The following is a 22,398-nucleotide window of genomic DNA, read 5'->3' as shown; positions in this document are numbered from 1 at the left end:
AGTAAATTATTGAATGATGGAAAATTTATTAGTATGCTAAATTTTGAATTAAATATTTAGTTCGGGTTGAATTACAAAATTATAAAGTTAGGTGGTTGAAAATCGAAAGTAAAGTTTGAGTTGAAATTACAAATGTTTGGAATGTTGAGGTATTGATTTGAGTATTTTATTAAAGTGTTGGAATTTGTATAATTGATGTGCAATGATCTTAATGGTGAAGAACCATTATGAATTAAATGGAAAGGTTGAGGTGAATTCTAAAAATGAATTCACAACTTGTGGCTTATTTGTGTAAAATTAGCAAAAGACGAAAGGTTAAGGATGCAAATAAATATTCATAGATTTGTATGAGTATTTTGAGAAGTTAGAAATTATAGTGGAGATATGATTTAGTGTGATATCGTTTTAATTCTAATTTTTATTTTATAAATTTCTGAATGTTAAAATCAGCTTATATTAGTATGATACTAATATGTAGTTTGTACAATTTGGACAATTCGAAAGAAAAAGGAAAAGCACGTTATTAGGAATATCGCGTAAAAGGTACTATAGTGAGGTAAAGGTGAGTGCAGTTTTTTATTTAATTATTTTGATCAATGAAAACTTGCGATAAGTCAACCTCATTCCAATCTAGAGTATGTTTTTTAAAGCTTATAAAGAATATTTTTATAATATTTTATATCAGTTTTATGAATGATTTAAGGTATGAACTGCCAAAACATTATATTTTGATGATGGGTTTATTTATGATACATGATCTCATTGTATATACAATGAGAATTGTTGGTACACTTGGCATGCCATTAGTTGAGTACTTATCAATTATCAGCTTTGGTACATTCGTGTACCAATGTTATCTTTTATCTTATCAACTTTGGTACATTCATGTACCAATGTCCAGCACCGTTGGTGTTCAAGTTATGATTGTACTGAAGTGCATCATATCTCAGTATCAGTTATGATTTGCACCGTGTTGTGCATAGTGCGCACCTTACTCACATATCTTTTGTTCTCATAAATATGCATTGGGCTATGAAAATGAAGATGAATGTTTGAATGATTTCCAGTTGACAGAAAGCATGATATGCTTATTTTATCAGATATTGTTTATCAGAATATTCATGAGTTCAAGACTTAAAAGAAATTACAGGTCTCAGTGAAGAAATCGACTTGGATAAGTTGGTTTGATAGTTTAATGTTTTAATTCGAATTACTTTATTTATGTTTAATAATTTTTCATATTTTTTCTCACCTTAGATTACTACTGCTCTACTAAGCTATACTTAGCGCGTGATGATTTTCATGCGTAGGTTCTAATAAGGATAAGTATGAGCACTAAGGAGCCATCAGAGCATCTTTTTGGAAAGACATACATATCATCAGTATCAATAAGACATCTATGATGTTACTTTTGACTTTTAGTGGCATGTATAATTATGTTAGTAGTTTCTATTTATCATATTTATTTTAAATAGTCTGTAATAGTAAACTATACCTATTTTAGTTTATTTTACTTAGTTTAGTTTTATTAGTATTTATGCATGAAAAAGAATAAATTATATTATTATGTTTTTAAAAGATTTCACGAAAAACATGAATTGGTAAAATTACTTGTTAACAAATGGATTTATTTTCTTACAACAAAGAATTTATTTATAAGTTGAGATATTCATAAAATAGATTTTAAAGTTAAAATAGAAGCGTTTTAAAACGAAACAATTTTTTTGGCAAACTTCAGTTCACTGAATGTTTTATAAGTTGATATGACATCTTTGACTTGTATAACGAGATATATACGGGGTTAAGGGTGTTACACTTTGGATTGGAGAAATTGAGATGCTTGAAGAAATGCCGATTACCTCTCCTTGTCTGCTGAAAATCAAGAAAGAAATCTGAAGATATGAAGTGTTTTTGCAATTCTCATGAGAATGGATTGAGTCTTCGCTCAGCTATCAGCTAAAAGAAAATTTAGCGAAACATGGTAGAGATTATGCTTGGAGTGTAGAGGGAAGTAAGATGAAGAAGAAAAATAATTTTATTAAACTGAAAACCTAAAAACAAAATAAAGCCTGAACCAATTCTATATTGAATTCTAAACTTGTACATCTCTCAAGCTTCACCCCTAAGGATATTTATAGTTTTGAGTTAAGCTAATGAAAATAAAATACTAACTCTTAAAATATTTTAACTCTTAATTCTAACGAACTAAAATATCCTAATTAATAATTATTAAAAATCCTAAATAAAAATTATATGCAAACTAAATTCCTAATAAAATAATAAAATATCAATTGTTTGAATTCAATTGTAACTTTTAAATTCCTAAAGAATTATGGTTCACCTTGCTTAACTCCTTTGATCTTTCTACTTGGATTATTTAATCAGAGTTTGTGTTTGGATCAAACTTTCAATCTGATTGGCGTCGACCTTTCCCAAATAAATAGAAAATATGTTTAATTCATCTTTTAATTTTTATTTCCTGGAAAATAGTCCTGCACAAATTTGAATAAAAATAACTCAAGTTAGCACTATAAAAGTATATAACACGGATCAATTAATAACAAAATATTAACCAAATAAAACACTCATCAAATTCCCCCTCACGTATTCAATGTTTGTCCTCAAGCATGCCTTAATCAATCATAAAAATCTCAAATCATGAATCTTTCATGTCACAATGTACCAAGAAAAACCAAACAAGCTAATGATCACATCGAGTATTGAGAGCAAGGAAACAATCAAGCAAACAGACATAACTTAGTAAGAAATTTTAGTAAAAGCCAAGATATATCAATTATCCATCAATTTCAATGTGACAAGACTCAATACCTCACGAGGATTTACTCATTATCACTCAAAGTGTTTAGGGTAAAAGTAAGAAAATAAATCGCTCGAAGCCGGGATTAATAAGGACATTACCATAGGCTTGTAAGAAAATCAAGTCTCCACCACTGGTTCGAACAAGATGCATATAATCAAAGGGTCTTTAGCAAGGCTGTAACAAGACTTAGTTTGGGGTAGGAAAAAGGCCAAAAAATGGGTTTAAGTCTCAAGACAATAGATGCAAAATATATGAGTTCAAGCCACGAATTCATCAAAGTAAACACACTCGAAGAAGCTTAACCAAACAATTTTTTTTATTTTCTTTCGAACGCTTTGTTCGATCCAAAATCTTTTCTTTTTTTTCCAACTATTTCCTCTTTCTTCACTTAATTTTTTCGTTCGTGGAGCAAATCTATCTCATGTATTGACAAAGGTAACAAGAGAGGGAAAAATAAAAATTGAAAGGTTTAGGTTTTGTAATGTAGTAAAAATAAATAAAAGGGTAAAGGCTCAAAGTGGGTTCATTAGTGAATATATATAATTGTGTAGGCAATTTGGGTAGAGAAGTGGTTTAATCCTAAGTGCCCTAAATATCTTAAAGCATCAAGTTTCAACATGTGGTCTCGATATGCATTTAATCGCAAGTTCTAGAATGTCAAAATTAATCCAGTACACTCAATCAAACAAATGAACAAGAATGAAAAGGTATGCTCGTTTAGGCTCATATCTCACAAGAAGGGGTAATGTATATCGAATCAAGAAACATATCAACTCATATATTCATGAAATATCAAGCAAAAATTTTAGAAAAAAATACTAATCATGTTGTTTTTATTATGCCCTAAATCTGATAAAAGTGTGATCACAAAATTCTAAGGTGTTCAACGAAACAAAGAAAGATTCAATATTAATAACAAGATATTTCAATAATTCAATTAATGCAATTCAATTTCAAAAACGTAAATAAGCGAGTGATAATTCAATGCAATTTCTAAATTTTCTACCCTCTCACTTAAAGTATATTGTCCCCATATTTAAACTAAATTATATGAGAAAGAATAGAGATATTCCTCCTGTTTAATGACGTCCAATTAATGTGCGAATGGCGTTCAGACAAGGACAGAGGCTACGATTGAAACTCGTAACTTGAAAATATCAGCGTCTGCGATCAAATAGAAAGAAAAAGGTGAATTGAGTATTTTGGTGGGGCCCAAAGGTTGTGAAAATAAAAATTACGTGGGGCATGTTCTGGTTTAAAATCACATGGGTAATATATAATACATAAAACCCATGATTAGTCTTAGACGCACAAGCAAAAAATGTGAATGGGTGGGTAACATTTTTCGTGATGCGTATAAATCCTTAATTTTTTCTTGGAAACTTTCAATATGGCCCCATCTTCTTCTTCCCCTGAAGCCACCATCGTCGCCTCCGCCGTTGCAGCTGCGGGTGGTTATGCTCTTACACCTGACCTTCTCAGCCTTTTCCACTTACCCAGATGCTCATTCCTCCCTAATTCCTCCTTTCCTTTGAAACGACACCTGGCTCCTCCTCTGTTGTATACGACCCACTTTTCACAATAACTGTGCTTGTTTTAAAATCACATTTTTCACGATTTACATAATAAATATGCATCACAAAAAATGTTAGGCCAGTAAAATCCATATTCAAGAATTTTAAGTGCAGTTCTTTTTAGTCCAAATGTCCTTAGCAAGAATGACAAAATTTAAGGATAGAATTTACCTCGTTTTCATCAACATCGTCGAATTACTGATATGAATAATATTTCAAAGATGTGGATCGTCCCAGATATAAAATCGGGACTCTCATTTAATACGATTTACCTTAGAACAGCTAAGATCAGATGGAAGTACTCTCGTGGCTAAGTAGTTAACTATATCTACATACCATAGTATATGTTTATGCGCCAAAAACAATTTTCCTTATGGAATTCTTCCTCAACTGGTTCGTTGGTTTGAGAGGTAGGGATTCAACTTAGTTGAACTGCTACTAAATTTTCACATCATTTCTTATCTTTAATCTGAAGATTAAACTTCTGTAAAAGTAAAATCTATTGGATTAAGCGTGGTTTTCCTCTTTCTTGCTTAGTAGATATTTAAGTTGCATAATAAGAATAAACAGTAATATTAATATTGAGAAGATAATAACAAAATTTATCCAAAGCAAAATTAATAGCAAAGAGTTCTTTTTCAGTGGTCGAATAATTCCATTGAGATGCGTCTAGTGTTCGAGACACATATGCAATGACGTGGGGCTCTTTGCCGTTTTTTGTCCGAGTACAACTCCTATGCTTGAGTCACTTGCATCGCACATGATCTTAAAGGGATAATCCCAATTGGGTGGATGCACTATGGGTGCCAAAATGAGTTCTTTCTTTAGGATGTCATAAGCATCGTTGCATTCGTTGTCGAATTCGAAAGGTGTATCCTTTTGTAGAAGCTTACAAAGCGGCTGCGCTATCTTGGAATTTTTTTTTATAAATCTACAATAAAATCATGCATGTCTAAGAAAAGAACGAGCTTCCCTCACAGTTGTGGGGGTATGAGAGTGAGCAGATAATATCAGTGTTTGCCTTATCAACTGAAATTTCATTCATAGAAAAAATGTGACCAAGAATTAAACCTTTATCAACCATAAAATGACATTTTTCATAATTAAGCAGAAGGTTATATTCAAGTCATCATTTTAACACATTAGTTAAATTCAAGATACACTAATCAAAGGAATCACCATATACCGTAAAGTCATCCGTGAAAACTTCAATTCATTTTTCTACATAATTGGATGCATCTCTAAAATGTACCTGGCGCGTTACATAGGCCAAATGACATTCATCGATAAGCGAAGGTACCAAAGGGACATGTAAATGTTGTTTTCTCTTGATCCTCCAGTGTGATTGGAATCTAAAAAATCCTGAAACCCCATCTAGACAACAATAGTGAGATTTACCAGATAATTGTTTAATCATTTGATCAATAAAAGAAAGAGGAAAATAATCTTTACGAGTAAGTGAATTCAACTTCATGTGATCGATGCAAACTCTCCATCCGTTTTGAACTAGGAACTAGCTTACCTTTAGAATTTTCAACTGCCGTTACTTCCGTTTTCTTAGGAACCACATGGATTAGACTTGCCCAATTACTATCGGATATTGGATAAATGATTTCGACGTCTAAATTTTTTGAATTTCTTTCTTCACCACCTCCATCATTAGAGGATTTAAACGCCTTTGTCCTTCTCGGGATGGTTTCGCATCTTCTTCGATTTTAATTTTATGCATGCATGTCAATGGAATGAGGCCTTTGATGTCAGCTATAGTCCAGCCGATTGCTTCTTTGTGGTGCGTAAAATAGTTACTAAATCCTCTTCCTCCTCCTTTGAAAGTTTATTTGAAATAATAACCGATAGGGTGGCGTTTTCTTCTAGGAATGCATATTTGACTATAGCTGGTAATTGTTTAAGTTCAATCTATGGTACCTGCAAAATTAAGGGAAAAAGTTTAGATTTACTCGGGGTTAGGGGCAAATCAAATTAAGTAGAAAATATATTTTCTAACTCCCGGATTTCTTCATCGTAATTTTCTAATTCCTTGCACAAATCATCGGATAAATCAATCTCAATAAAATCATCCACCAAAGGTTCAATAACATCAATAAAATTAATGCTTGCAATATTATCCAGATGTTTTATCGCTTTGTAAAAATCAAATTTTACAACCTCACCATCAAATTCCATAGTAAGAATTTCACTCTTTACGTTGATTTTTGTCTGTACAGTGAATGTGCGGCCAAGAAGGATTTCAAAAGAAGAATTGATTTGATCAATTTTCATGCTGATGACATAGAAATCAGCCGGAAAAATTAATTCGTTTACCTTAACAAGAACGTTTTCAAGAAGTCCTTCGGGATAAATGACAGCTCTATCAACTAGCTTTAGTTTCCTTCAACGGCTCAGCAGAAAGTGAGTTATAAACAGGTAAGGGCAAAACATTAATTGAAGCACCAAGGTCACACATAGCGCGTTTAATTCCCACCTTGTCAATTTAACAAGAGATAACAAACATACCTTGGTCTTTTAATTTCGGTGGAAGTTTGCATTGAAAAATAGCTGAGACATTTTCACCTAAATTTACCTTTTTAGTGCCAGTAAGTCTCATTTTATTCGTGCAAAGATCTTTCAAAAATCTGGTATATCTCGACACTTTTCATATTACTTCAAGAAGCGGTATATTAATCTCACTTTTCGAAAAACATCAAGAATTTCATTTTCCTCGGTTTGTTTGTCACGTTTTACTAACCTGGAGGGAAAATGAGGTAGCATGGCGTAAGGAGAGATTATAGTAGGTGTTGGTTTTGAATCTTTCTTTTTATGGGCGTTAACTTCCTCATTTTCTTCTTTAGATTTTTTTCTTTTCTTTTTCTTCCTCTTCTACTCCAATCTCCTCTTGATCCTTCTGGGATCTGGTTTTTTTCTTTTCCTTAGAATTAGTGATAGATTCTTTAGGGATTGGTGTGATCATAGTGCCACTTCGAAGGGTGATGACACTAATGTTCTCTCGTGGGTTTGCGTCGGTTTGAGATGGTAGCTTTCCCTGTGATTCCATTCGTCCCACAGTCTAAGCCAGTTGACTTATTTGTTTATCTATTTCCTGTAGTTGTGCTTCAGATCGGTTTTGAAATTTCTCTTGAGACAATGCCAAACTCTCTACAATGGATTCTAGTGAAGACTTTGGCGGTTGGTAATGTTGTTGTTCAGGTGGTCTCGGTTGATATGGTTGTTGATTAGGCATTTAGTTATGCGAATAGCTGAAGTTCGAATGTTCCTCCACCCTGGATTGTAGGTATTGGCGTTCGGGTTGTATTGTCTTTGAGGAGGTCCTGGAAAATTTCCAACTGTATTAACTTGTACGGTAATGTCTTCTTGTAAAATCGAACAACAATCTGTGGGATGGTCCGACATTGTGCATATTCTGCAAAGTCTAGCCGTAGTCGTTTTTCCTACAACAAGGGTTTGAACAATATCAACTAATTTATCAATTTTATTTTCTAATGAAATTGTACTTATCTCGTGAACTCGTCAAGTGGGTTCACTCACAGAGCCAAATTATTGAGAGTTAGAAGCCATAGTTGAAATCAGATTTCTGGTCGCTTGTGGAGTAATATTAACGAGTGCTCCTCTGCTAGATGTGTCAATCGTCTCCATCTCTAAAGAAAGTAATCATTCGTAAAAATATTGAAGAATTGTTTGTTCCGGCAGTCCATGTTATGGGTATCTTGCACAAAGTTTCTTGAGTCATTCCCAATAGTCGTATAACGATTCCCCATTTATTTGTTGTACTCCTAAGATTTTTCTTCTTAATTTGTTTGCTTTTGCTGCAGGTAAAAACCTGTCAAGAAAAAGACGAGTCATATCAGCCGATGTATTAACAGAATTTGAAGGTAAATAAAATAACCAATCTTTAGACGAGTAAGCTAAAGAGAAAGGAAAAGCATAGAGTTTAATTTGATCATCGGATACTCCTTGTGGTTTTATGCTAGAGCAAACTAGATGAAACTCAGTAAGAAGCTTGTGAGTACTTTCGTTGGGCAATCCACGGTAAGTAGGTAGAAGATGGATCAAACCCATTTTTTGCTCAAACGGTGTCTCTCCATGAAGGAATGTGATGCATAACAATTGTTGTTCGGTAGGTGCCGTAGCTAATTCTCGGATTGTTTGTTGATCCATTGGAATTAGTTTCTCAAAATCTTCTTCGGCGTCAGAAAAGGCTTCGATGTCCAAATGTATCTCCGGCTTAGATTCGGATTGTTTTGATTGTTGTTGTTGTTGTTGTCGCCTTTCTAGTAGTGTTCGTGAACGTATTCTTCGGGCTAGTGCTTCGATTTTAGGTACCCAATCAACTAGTTCGCCTGGATTTTTCCTGGTCAAAACAAATTTTAATTAGTAATTTTATCGTGATCCTCGGAAACGACATCAATTTGACAAGTGTTGTAATTGTCAAATAATTATTCTTTTTTCTCAAATAATTAGGCTAAGAACGTAATATAGAAAAGAAGGGTGTCAGTCTACAGAGATTCAAAAATTTCTAATTTAAATTTGAATTGATCTTTAAGCAAGAAATATGTAAAACATGAAAATTAAAAAGATGGGGGTTTTGAATAATAAGCTAAACTAAATAAATATAAAATTAAATTAAAGCGAAAGCAATAATAAAAAAATAGAAGAAGTAAATTTTAAAGAAATAATAAAGATGAAAGATAATCTCTAGCTTCTTTTCCAATCAATCTGTATCGATCACTGAAATAGATTTTACTTCGGATACTTATCAGTTACAGTCTACAAGGTCCAACCCTTGTAACTTACTTTACTCTCTAGTGAACTAATTTCCAAAGTCAATCCTTGAAAATTAGCCTTGTTTTGATTAATATCGGCTATCGATATAAACGCCAATGCTGGTTAGGAACTGGAAAAGCTCGTGCTTGGATTATAGTGTCTCAATGAGAATCGAACCCGATCATGATTTCCTTTAGCGGACCACCGCTAAGATTGTTCTTAGGGAATTGAATTAGTTACAAGCCGATTCTCCTCCCCAACTGTAAATCACAACGTCGATCAAACCAACTGCGCACTTTGGATTGAAGAAATTGAGATGCCTGAGAAAGGTCGATCAACTATCAAGAAAGAAATTTGAAGATATGAAGTGCTTTTGCAATTCTCACGAGAATGGATCGAGTCTTTGCTCAGCTATCAACTAAAAGAAAATTTAGCCAATCATGATAGAGATCGTGTTTGACGTGTAGAAGGAAAGAAGATGAAAAAGAAAAATAATTTTATTAAACTAAAAACCTAAACAAAAGAAAAGTCAGAACCATTTCTATAGTGAATTCTAAACTTGTACATCTTTCAAGCTTCACCCGTAGGGGTATTTATAGTCTTGAGTTAACCTAATGAAAATAAAATACTAACTCTTAAAATATTCTAACTCTTAATTCTAACGAACTAAAAAATCCTAAATAAAAATTATATGCAAATTAAATTCCTAATAAAATATCAAATGTTTGAATTCAATTACAACTTTTAAATTCCTAAAGAATTATGGTTCACCTTGCTTTCCTCCTTTGTTCTTGCTACTTGGATTATTTAATCAGAGTTTGTGCTTGGATCAAACTTCAATCTGATTAGCGCCGACTTTTCTTGAATAAATAGAAAAACTGTTTAATTCACCTTTTAATTGTTATTTCCTAAAAAATAGAGTCATGCACAAATTCGAATGAAAACAGTCCAAATTAGCACTATAAAAGAATATAACACGGAACATTAATAACAAAATATTTACCAAATAAAACACTCATCAAATTCCCCCTCACTTATTCAATGTTTGTCCTCAAGCATGCCTTAATCAATCGTAAAAATCTAGAATCATGAATCTTTCATCTCACAATGTACCAAGGAAAACCAAACAAGCTAATGATCACATCGAGTATCGGGAGCAAGGCAACAATCAAGCAAATAGGCATAAATGTCTCATTCGACTAGATCATCTTATTGTTAAGGGTGTAAATGAATAGGGTGTTCGGTGAACTGTTCATGAATCATTCGTATAATGTTCGTTTGTTAAGCTAAATAAACGAGTATGAACAAAAAAATGACGTTTATTTAATAAACGAACAAACACGAACAAATGTGTGTTCGATTCGTTTATGTTCATAAACAATCTCATTTATGAGCTCGTTTATTGATTTGTTCATTTATATTCATGAACAAGCTCATTCACCCGGTTCTTTTTTTTATTTTAAATATTGGTGAATGTATGGACTAAATTGAACACATGATAAAAGTTTAAAATTAAAATGTGAATTTTAAGGGTTTTAAGTACTAGTAACATAATTTTATCTTTTTTCTTTAGTTCGCAAATGAAATGGTGAAACTAAAAATTGAACATATAAATGAACGGTAAAATAAAATGTTCGTGAACGCTAAATGAATATGTTCGTGAACATTTAAACGAACTCATTCAAGGAATATTAAACGAACATGTTTATGAACAATAAATAATCGAACACAAACACCTTCGAAAATAAATAAACGAACATGAACGTGATACTAAAAATTTAATTGAACACGAACACAAAAAAAGGAACATAAAAATAACCTTTTCGTTCAAATTGGGTTATTTAATTCTGAAAGTTATTGATATAATATAAATTAAATTAAATTAATCGAATAGATAACACCTTGTATACATTATAAACTAATAAAAAAAGTTGAACCGATTGAATACACACCGCGGAGAAACCGAAAAGAAACCATAATAGTTATACAATAGAAGGCAACAATTAAAGTGAGGTTTACGAGAATACAAGCATTCAGCATTTCTACTACACAAATGCTTAAACTTTGTGGGCATCAGTTATCTCCCTTCTTTTAAAACAATATACGTATCATGCACTATGCACGTGAATAATCACTTCAGTTTTGAAACAAACAAAACCTCCCACAATTTCTCTATGCAATAATTTCTGGAATATGCAGCTAACAGCAAATAAGTTTCATTAATTATACCTGGTACTGTTCCCCCTGCCCCAGAACTTTTTCACCTTGTCAAGTGCACCTTCTTCACTTCCAAGTTTATTCAATACCAGTTTTGTTTCCCGTAACCTTCCCGCGTAATCCTTCTTCCATGTTTCGAACATCTGCTTCAACCTTCGAAGTTCGCGATCCGGGTTCAGGCTTGCATCTACCTGCCCTGATTTGACCTCCACCAAGAACTTCGCATCGTCGCCGAAAACTTGACTCCTCTGCTCGAATTCCTCTGCCAACCGACTTATAACACTCAAACCTGCACTCATTGGTCTCAACCCGTTGCTCTCGGGGACCTCATTTGTGTTGACCGATGCATCTGAACTTCTCTCCGACTCGTCGACTGCTAGGCTCTTCTTTGCAATGGAGAGACTGGACTGTAGCGACCTCATTTGTTTCTGCCACACTTCTTCCATGGACTTCATTTTCAGCTCATATTCAGACCAACGGCTTTCGTATTGTAGGAGCCTCTGGTGGAGGATGTCATTTTCCTCTTCTTTCTCCCTCAGTGCAGCCTCGGCTTTAAGAACGCGGCGCTGTAGTTCAGCAAGAAATGATGACTTGACCAGCACTTCATCTGGTTCACTCGCCTGCATCAGAATTTAGTGTCTCAACTCTCAAATGCAGACAATATGAGGATGAATGCACATATCTTCTAAGAAAAAGTCAAAATTAATTAAAAACAATCAACCCTAACTTGTACGGTCTGGGCAAGAATAACAATCAGAACGAAGCTGAAAATTTAATCTGCGTAACAGATCATAGAACTTATTGTCAGATTGTCTGCAAACGGTTTGGAAGAATTTTTTTCATGTTCTTTTGAAAGAATGGCCAATATTGTCTGAGAACTGTGACCGAACTGCATGGAGACAAAAAAATATTGAAGGGGCTTGAGATTCGATGTTAATTTCAGGAAGCGTTGGCATTTAATACTCCCAAGCATCAGTAGTAAACTACTGACTACGATGTAAGATGCATATCAAAAGAAAAAGAAAACACTATTTAACATCGCTCCCCAGATAATGCTATTTGATAAATGGCAACAAGGTATTACATAAAGATCGAACCAGAAGTAAAATTTATGAGTTAAGCACAAAAAGATGATCATTGTACCTTAGAGACCCCAGACTTGAATCCAACATCTCCAGAAAATCTTCGGACCAAGCAGCCACGAATAGCTGCAGGCAGCATAGACAACATGATTAAATTATGCATGCTATTTGGATGGCATGATTATTAAACGCCGACTGTACTGTAAGAAAATGTCTAACCTAAACCTGCTTTGTATATTACTCTAATATCTTTCTAGTTTTCACAGCCAAAACCAAATTTATCAAATTCACTTATGGACTGCATTCAGTTTCATACAATGTTAAATGTTTCCCAGCCATCCTTTTTTAGCCTTCTCATGAATTAGAGAAGGGCACTTTGATGTACAATAATATATACTTAAACAATAAACAAAATCAAAATGCATACCTGATTGTATCACAATCGATGCATCACTAATGTTATTGAATGTTCTCTTAGCATTTCTGCCTTTTATCTGCTTTTGTATAATAACAGCAGCTTTATGTCTCCGCAGTAAAACAGCATATTCTTCCCTGGTTTTCTCTCCTCTGACAACTGTAGCAAGAGATATAAGAAAATCAAGTTTTGACAATTTCTAATTTATATCAATAAAAACAGAAAATGGGAATACATGATTGTAGGGTGGTAATTCCTCTTTGAAGCTCCTTAAAGTTGCAGCGAGCTCGGTACCCTCTAAAACAGCTTTGAACACGTAAAATACCATGAAGAGTATTATTTCTTGTATCCTCAAGAACCCCAATCTGCATAAATAACCTTATTTCAATTCATCAATATAAGAAGATAAATTTTACAGTGTTTTTTTAATGTTTTTACTATCAAAGAGCTACACCAACTAGCATTTATGGAAGAATTCTTTCATTCTACCTGCCCAGTACGGAAAAACAATTTTGTGTAGCCAACTTGATACATCTCAGGTAAAATGTTAAATTGATGAAGAATTGCAACTGAAACACTAAGTGGATCTTGCGCGGCAGCATTTTCCACTAGAAGGAAACCATACCTGAGGAAAGGTGCATAACAAACCAGCACCACCAATCAAAAACAGCCAAAATCCAAAAGAAAAATATGGAAAAGAATCAGATGCATAACAATCATGTATTAAACTCTCAAACCTGTCTAAAATACTGAAACAAAAGAAAAGTAAATGGTTCTGCCTTCAACAAAAAGAAAATGATTTCCTCTTCTATACCTTCTGGCAAACTTCTGGTGGGATATTCTAGTAGGAAAGCCAGACCGTGATATACGAACAACCTCTAGGACTCCACAACATCTCAATTGCTGCAAAACAAGTCCTTGTTCATATGATCCAGGAGACTGAAAGTTGTTGGGCTTTATACAACGGATGAAATGTGGAGTGGTGCTCTCTAGACGTTGCATTAGTTGGAAGAGTTGACCCTGTATTGCGGAAAGTAACATAAGAAGGGTAATATAGGATAAATTAACCATTAACCGCTATATTCAAACAGCAAGAGTTTACAACTATATACACTACGAAATTTTTCTAAGGATGGATATCTAACTTCTTTCAAACAACATTCTACATTCACAAAGGAATTGAACTCTTTTATATACCAAACATGTAAAAATGCTAAATCAATATTTCATCTGGCAATGTAGTAAGCTCACTATAAAATAATACAGAAACGGTAATCTGAGGAAGGATGGCAACCTACACAATTATTAATCTTAGAAACCTCCCTAATCACTAGGATTGTCATACCACCTGACCATGGATGAAAGATATAGGCAAAAGAAAAAGTACATATGCCAATAAGCAACGAAATCAGTTTTTCTCTGACTCAGAAAAATGAGATTTAAGAGATTCATGTGTTATTTGAAAAAGGTTTTAGATGAAACACAATAAAAGGTGGATCTTGATATTTAAATATAGACCAACAAAACAGATGCAAGAATCACATTTGAGACAATGGAAAGCGCATCCCATATTGATCAAGATTTCATTTCATGCAGCCTAGAAAGTTGAGACAAGAAATAAAAGAGGAAAAAAGAAACTCAAGATAAGATAAACAATGGCCAATTTTGACTTAAGATGTGCATGAACCTATAGCAAGAAGCAACAACATTCGCAAAAGCAACAAACTGTCATAAAATGTCAAGTTTGGATTGGTATACACAAGGATAAGGAGATGAAAACTATCTGCCGTACATTACATAGAAAGAATGAAAAAAAATATATACAAATCATTGGCACATATATACTTGCGCATCTAATTCAATAGAAGCTTCTTTCACATATTCATGCTTATTACATCATGAAGATTGATCATACTGAAGAAGTGAACACTTGAAATTTGGAAAGAACTTCACCTTAAATTTAGTTGCAACACTCAACTTTTGAGAATCTGCACCTCCAGCCTTATGTAAAGGACCAACTACAGGCTTTTCAGATTGGTTAACCATACTTGATGCAAATACTTGAGGAAGCTGGCATGAACTCGAAGACAGTAGTTGAATTGAATCCAGGTGCAGAAAGTCTCTGTTCTTCTCTAAAAATCCAGTTGTGTCATACGTAACCTGCATTGGGACCAAGATGAATTGACAAATTAGGCCAACTTTATCATACTCGTAATTATGATAATCACTATGTTAACACACATGGAGGAAAATGTAGTAAAAACTAAAAGTGACACATCTTTCATCCACCACCAATATGTTGAACAATGAATAACTAGTAGGAGACAGAGGCAAGTACCTTCGAAACACAAACGAGGAATAATAAAATTGACAACCAACGAAAATAATACCTCTCCGGCAAAATGAGAGACGGTGAAAGCTTTCTCTCGCTCTCCCTTAAAACAAGGATTCAAATTCAGATGCTGCTTGAGCTTGTTGGCAAAGGTATAGTCTGTGCCATTAGGAAAAGTGGACTCCTCATTTAACAAAGACAATAATCCCAAAGGTTTCTGCATCAAATTTAAAACATAAGATTGGAAGAAACATGTTTTATAAATTGATGCTGCAAAGAGTAAATGATATTAGTACTAGAAGCAAGCGTCAATATTTCAGACATGATGATGAACAACAAGATCAGACTAGAACTAAAGCTATCCCCTTACCTTTTCAAAAAGATGAAGACAATCTTGGTTATCATCAAAATCAACTTTTGTCCAATCAATTCCATCTTGAATATATTCCTAAAAGGGAAAAAGGATCAGTAATTGTGAAATTAACAGCCCTGTATGGATTAGATCGCATTAATAGCCTAAATAAAACTAACTGACCAGTGCAAAATCAAAGCAATATATTATCAACTTTTGTAAAAAGATTAATTCAAGAGTGTTTCTACAGAAATCTGATCTTTCAGCATTCTTCTCTGCATTAGTTCATGGTGGAGAAAGTTTATGCATGCCCTCAATTTGACTGCATACTTCAACGTCATTAATTATGCAAAAAAGTAGTTTCAACCATCATCACTGAAGAGTCAACGATTCATTACTAGTTTACTGCACACTTCCATGCAAATGAATGTGCAAAAGAAAACTATAATATTACTTCATACTAATTCATTATCCTTTCTAGCCATTGTTCCACATTATTAACCAGTACAAAACATACAGAACTAAAAAGGTTGAAGAAATCTATTAAGCTTCAGTCAGGTTCTAAATGCCATAACAACTCAGATCAATCAACTAAACTCGTAATCTAATCATATGAAATATAAAACAGAAGCTACCTCCTGCTCCAACTTGAATAAATGGCGATTAAAATGCTGCTGTAGTCTCTCATTTGCATAATTAATGCAGAACTGCTCAAAACTATTCCGCTGTAGAGAAGAAAAAGGTGTTGATTGGATAACAAAAGAAATTCTCAATTTGGATGTACAAGGAGCCATATATACATAGAGAAATAATAAAAGCATTATTAAAACATACATCAAATGATTCAAAGCCATAAATATCAAGAATGCTGATAGATCTGCCTGTTAGCCTCTTGCCAACAGCAAGTGATTTGTTAATTTGCTCTGCCAGCCACTCAAACAAACAGGCATAAATTGATTTAGCCAAGGCATCTCTTGTCTCAATCGCCTGAAAGTGAAAGAATATTTTTATTATGAATCTCAACGTCTAAATATTAGAATATAAATAAAATCACTTCAACTGTAAAAGTTTAGATTCTAGGACAATAATCAGTCAGAGAGGTCCATAAAAATGGTGAACATAGTAACTTTTGATAACTAATTAAGAAATAGAAGCAAGCAGTTTAGAAACTTTGTGAAGCTACAGTGTCATGCATGAGGCACAAAGGTAAACAAAATAACAAGAGAATTAAAGAGAGCAAAATCTTGAAATTATAGATGTCATGCTAATTTAGGTAAAACATGTAGAGTACTACTGCAAACCCAAAGATGTTATATAAGTTCAGCCATATTTGGTTCTCTAATTTGATTCTTCAAAGCATGGCAGAGCAGTTATATCCATATTGATTTCCAAATGAAGAGAGATGTGGATATAAGTTAGAATAGAATGAAGGCAATACTTGTGACCAAACAGGTTAACAAACAGAGAGAAAAGGATGTCACAGAAATGTTACTGAAAATTTAAACAGTGAGAAATTCTAGATCTGAAGAAATCTTCTCACATGCTCTAAGCAAACTGAAATAGAATGCCTACACTTTTTGTGAACTATTAGACAAATTATAGCATAGTATTTGTATAGAAAAGGATTCTTAGTTTATTACCTGTGATAGTGTTAGCTTTTGGACAATGTGATCATTACCAACTCGCATTTTGCGAGTTGATAAAGTCAGACTAAGATCTGCAATGTCACATCCAATCAACTTGGCAACATTGATTAAACCTGAAAAGCAATAGTATATTTTGTGATTAGATGAAGACAGATCAAAAGCAATATGAATAAAATAATGAAGACCATTTATAAGCAAAAACAAGTGACATAATACATAGGAAATGAAAAAAGGCCTGTCAACAGCATTAAAATGGAAAGAGATGGCAGGCAAACACAACTGCCTAATACAAATAGAAACAAATTAAAAAGAGAAAATCTAGTATACAGTACATTACACCTTGACCCTGGACAAATTACTGCAATAAAAATAAAAATAAAAGATCTAAAATCGCTAAAACAACAAAAAAGTGCAACCAGGGTGTAAACAAGCCATCTATCTTCGCAAGGTACTTGGTTCAGCTTGAAAAACAATAAAATTCAACTCCGTCATTGAAGAGTCAAGCTTGAGGTCAAGAGGCTAATTGAGCTTTCATTTTTTAGTATTAAGAAATCTCAATTCAAACTCGAACTCGAGGTCAAACATAAAAAATCAAGTTTGAAGTCAAGCATGTATCAAGCTTTCAATATTACACCAAATTAAACTTTATTGCACTCAAGTTGAACCTCAAATTTCTTTGAGCCACACTCGAGCACAAGCATATTATAGATTGGGCTTTGCTCAATTATACCCCTAGGTTTAATAAACAAATTGGATTCAAGCTATTGTTCAAGCATCGAACCTAAAACTAATTAGCAATAAAAAATTAAAAATAAGGCCAAAGCAAAGGCTAAACTTTAGTTTGGATTCTCCTGTGTCTCTATTCATTTTTCCCTCTCCAAGTCAATTTTCAGAAAGAAGAGGAGATTGAGAGAGGTGGTTAAAGTGAAGGCTATATGGTTGAATTTTCAAACATCTATGAAGGGTCATGAGGTATAATATAAAAATAGAATTTAAAAACATGAATCTAGTTCAGGCAGTAAGTCGTTTCACAGTGGTTTACAGAAATTTCTTACTTTCATCCTCCGCTGCTGCAACATGGTTTTCATTATCAATCATAGTGAATGACACATTTCCCAGCCACAGTACTCCAGCAAGCATTGCGAATACACTCTCTTGGTCTTCTTTGCTAACATGGACAACATCCAAAGCTTCCTAGAATAGTAAACAAAACCGCAAATGCCAATTACTTTCTCAATTATAAAGCATTAATCATGACAAACTTAAATGAATCAAAAAGAGATAACATCCATGGTAAATAAGCAAGTACCTTAACAATGTGAAATTGTTCAGCATCATCAACTCTTGTAATAGAATAGCAATTACTCTGCTTCAAATATTTATACTCGTCGACATCCTTCAAATTTAGCTTCTCTGTAGGCCAAAATTGAATGTACAAAGGAAAAGAACATAAGGTAATAAGAAGATAGAACACGATTCTTCAAATATAAGATTATTCCAAAAAACTAACAGCATAAAAAGGAATGCAACAACTAAACTAGTTATCTCATGGATACTTTTCAAATACCACATTTAAGAGAGTTAACATATACATTTTCAGGCCTTCATAGGGGAAACTCTAATTTGCTACTGAATGAAACAGCACACCCTAAGACAAACTCAAAGATGACTATAATCATAAGCAACCTAGCAATAAACTTGAGAGTTGAGTCCCTAGTTGTTTCCAGGAGGAAGCATATTAGATTAAAGAAAGATAAAGATAGCAACAAACTTGCCTCGGAGAGCACGAGGAGCACCAGCACACAGTTGATAAAATATATGGTAAGATCTTTCTCCCTCTGCACATTGGACCACTCTGGACTGCTCATATAATAGATTAAATCAGCAACACATATTTCAGAAAAATAATAGACCTAATGGCACATACGGAACAAGGTGTTGTAAAATCACCTTCTCTAGTAGAACTGCCATGTGAAGAACAAATCCAAACTTGATGTTAGCCCCTCATTTCAGGAAGGAAAAATAAATATGCTTAAACAAATGAATATCATCTCAGGATCTAGTAGTGCACTTACAGGTTTGAATCTTGGCTCCAGATATTTTTCCAGTTTCACTAAAATGGATTTCAATCAACTTTCCCTGAAAAATATTAACCAAAATTATTAGTATCTGAACTAATCAAATTTCAGTAAATTTGAATACTATGCAAATTGGTAAACCAAGTTAAACTTCGATAGCCATGAAAGAAAATGGAACTTACAAAGCGACTTGAGTTGTCATTTCTTAACGTTTTTGCATTCCCAAATGCTTCTAGGATAGGATTGGTCTTCAATATTTCGTACTCTATTCCACTTCCACCACCAAGAACTGCCAAATATTGCATTGCTATCTTTGCTGTCTCAGTTTTACCTGCTCCACTCTCACCACTACAAGTAAATAGCAACACAACCATTACATGCATGTACACATGTAATAAAAAAAATAATAAATACCTAAAATGTGCTCTGTGATTATGATCAGATATTTCATAATACAAATTATTAAAAATGGAATTTACTCTTATGAAATTTAAGGCTTTACAATTTACATTCCACATAACATATTTTCCAAACTGAATTAAAGTAGCACGGATACCAGAAAGGGATGCAAATCAAAGAACAAAATATTACACATGCACAGACCAAAAAATTGGCTATACAGAGATAAGTTGGATTAATCTAAAGTAGGTAAAATAATGGGAATCTCCTTGAAACTTGCAAAAGGGAGAAAAAGAGGAAAGATCCAAAATTTACCTAGCATGGTTAAATGCAACTGAACAAAAGATATTTTACAAATTCACGCACAAACTTAGAGATGCTAAACATAGAAAGAGCCAAAACTCAGAAAGCCAACTTTAATAGAAAACAAAGATAGAGATAATTCTTCAATAACTGTGCTCCATTTTTCATCTTAATTGTATCCTAACTCAATAGAAGTATTTGTTACAAAAAGAGTTGCATGCATGTTTCAAGAGGTCCTGAAGTCACAGCATCAGAGAAGCAAGGAACTTTTTAAAGTATTTGATCCTTAAAACCAAAGAAAGCATAGATAAATAAGAAAGTATATTTATAGCCAAAGGAGAAACTGATTACTTGTATAGGCATATTATTGTATTTTTTTTATTCCACAATCGTCTACAGAATGTGTTTCTAGTTTCCCGTTATCAAAAATAACAAATAAGGCATTCGTATAGGAAGCGCATAAAATAAAACTGGTGGAATCCATGTAGAATATATTAACAAAGAAGGGAAAAAAGGAGAAAGAATACCAACCTTATGATGATAGATTGATTAACTTCATCTGCCAAAAAAACAAAGAACCATATTAAAACCATAAACTCCTGATAATAACAAAGTTGATAAAAATAAAAATCAAATCTGACAACTATAAGAAACTAAAAGTACCTCGAGTCATTTCCCGGATGGCTGTGTCTGCAATTGCATAGACATGTGGACTCTCAATGGATTTATTCTTGTATGCTTCAATGTAATCATTGTCATATAACGGAACTTTCTTAAAAGGATTGATGGCAACCAAAACTGGTCCTGCTTTTGTCTAGATTGAGTATGATTATAACAACAGTGTAAGAGGAACACTTACCTTTAGGTGCAGATTAAAAATTGATGTAAAACAAGTTTGAACTCTTACATATATCATATCTTGATTGTATCTATATTGGAGATTGAACAACACTGATGGCTCATTTAAGTAACTAAGTTGCATGAGGTCATCCACGCCATCAAGGATATCAGGATTTGCAGGTATCAAACTATCAAGGTTCACCTTTAAAACCTACAAATGGAACACAATTAAATGCATATATACATAATGTAGGAACTCATACTCCATGCTTTCTTAATATTAGCTTACTTTCCCAGCTGGAAGTGAAATAACAGACTCTGTTCCCGAAGTCGACATTAATGTCCCCAGCTCCCAATTCCCATTTGGAAGTTGAAACCAATACTGAACCTTCTGAAACAGCAAGATTAAGTAATTCAACAGTTCAGCATGAGATTTAACATAAACACAGAAAAGAGTAGATCCTGTCAAAGCCAAAAGGGATAACCTAATATAAAACCAAGCCATAAGTTACCTTTTTTGTAGCATAGGAAGTTATGTCACTCCACCTGTGTCCATTGTTAGATTTTGATACTGAAGGCAACGGAGCAGTTGTGGAGTCCAAGTCCTCATCGCCAACAGGACTGTTTTCAGCCAGCTTAACATTCCCACTATATGGTGAATCCTCATGTCCCTGTTCAGTATCAGCAACACCATTTTCAACTCTTTCAACAACCTTGACCCCTGAATCTCCATTTTTTCCAGGAGAACTCAAGTTGGTTACACCATTGGTTTCCAAATTTAAATCAGGATATCCAAAGCAATCAGAAGTCGGAGAATCCATGAACCTAAAATCAACAGGCAAAGATTTAGTAAACCGGTGAGAAGGAGGAACCCTGGTTATCTGAGACATCTTCTCCTATGTGGTTCACAACGCTGAGGTATGAGCTTTCAGAGGAATAAAAAGGTTTGAGATTTAAAAGGTAAACTTCTTTTCAGTTTTCATTAAAAGTTTTATCTAGCTTTAATACAAGACCCCACTGGAAGATTTATCCAGGCAATGCAAATGGCGGGGACCATTGTTTAAGAGACAGACCCTAGTGCTCTTCAATCTTAAGTCACCATTAACAAGCTCAAAGCTTATAAGATGGTGAAACCTTCAAGTATCACAGTTGGAATTTATTATAATTAAACAGTTGGAAACGTTGCAACTTCATAAAAGCCTTGCACAGTTAAATCCTATCTAAAATATCAAAGTAAAATCCCTTCAAATCTTATGCCAAATCTTCAAGCTTCATGTAATTTCACCATGCCTTTCATATCAATTGGTTGCTCAAAATATAAAAATAACTTAAATAATATAAATTGTAAGGAAATAGATAATTAATGACCATTTCAAAGAAGTATTAAATAATTGTCAGAATTAGAAACGTTTCTTCATTTCTCTATTTTCTCATAAAACGGACAAGTAATAAGCCTTAAAAAACCAAACGACATACCAAATCTAACGCGATCCAAGCAAGCAAGAAAATAGAAAATAAACATCAGAAAAAAAAATTAAAAGCAGGAATATCAAAGTTTTC

The 22,398-nt window shown here is 33.5% G+C and overlaps 1 protein-coding gene across 1 annotated transcript; it reads right to left on the bottom strand.

Moving 5' to 3' along the window:
- Positions 1-11,167: 11,167 nt before the first annotated feature.
- LOC120178569 (myosin-1-like) lies at positions 11,168-21,728 on the bottom strand. Its single transcript, XM_039184387.1, has 23 exons — positions 21,351-21,728; positions 21,128-21,229; positions 20,906-21,049; positions 20,662-20,812; positions 20,530-20,557; positions 19,479-19,644; positions 19,294-19,357; positions 19,169-19,182; positions 18,994-19,078; positions 18,528-18,631; positions 18,274-18,412; positions 17,213-17,331; positions 16,407-16,559; positions 16,208-16,297; positions 15,591-15,668; positions 15,279-15,437; positions 14,842-15,048; positions 13,703-13,908; positions 13,378-13,513; positions 13,124-13,253; positions 12,901-13,047; positions 12,535-12,599; positions 11,168-12,011 (listed from the first exon to the last, which is right to left on the bottom strand). The coding sequence occupies exons 1-23, from the start codon at positions 21,726-21,728 to the stop codon at positions 11,394-11,396; spliced, it is 3,483 nt and encodes a 1,160-aa protein (XP_039040318.1). The 3' UTR covers positions 11,168-11,393.
- Between the last annotated feature and the right edge of the window lie 670 nt (positions 21,729-22,398).

This window comes from Hibiscus syriacus, unplaced genomic scaffold, assembly GCF_006381635.1.
Source record: "Hibiscus syriacus cultivar Baekdansim isolate YM2019G1 unplaced genomic scaffold, ASM638163v2 tig00003507_pilon, whole genome shotgun sequence".
Lineage (NCBI taxonomy): Eukaryota > Viridiplantae > Streptophyta > Magnoliopsida > Malvales > Malvaceae > Hibiscus > Hibiscus syriacus.
Note: the sequence above shows the minus strand (reverse complement) of the source record. Positions and strands in the feature narration are given on the sequence as shown.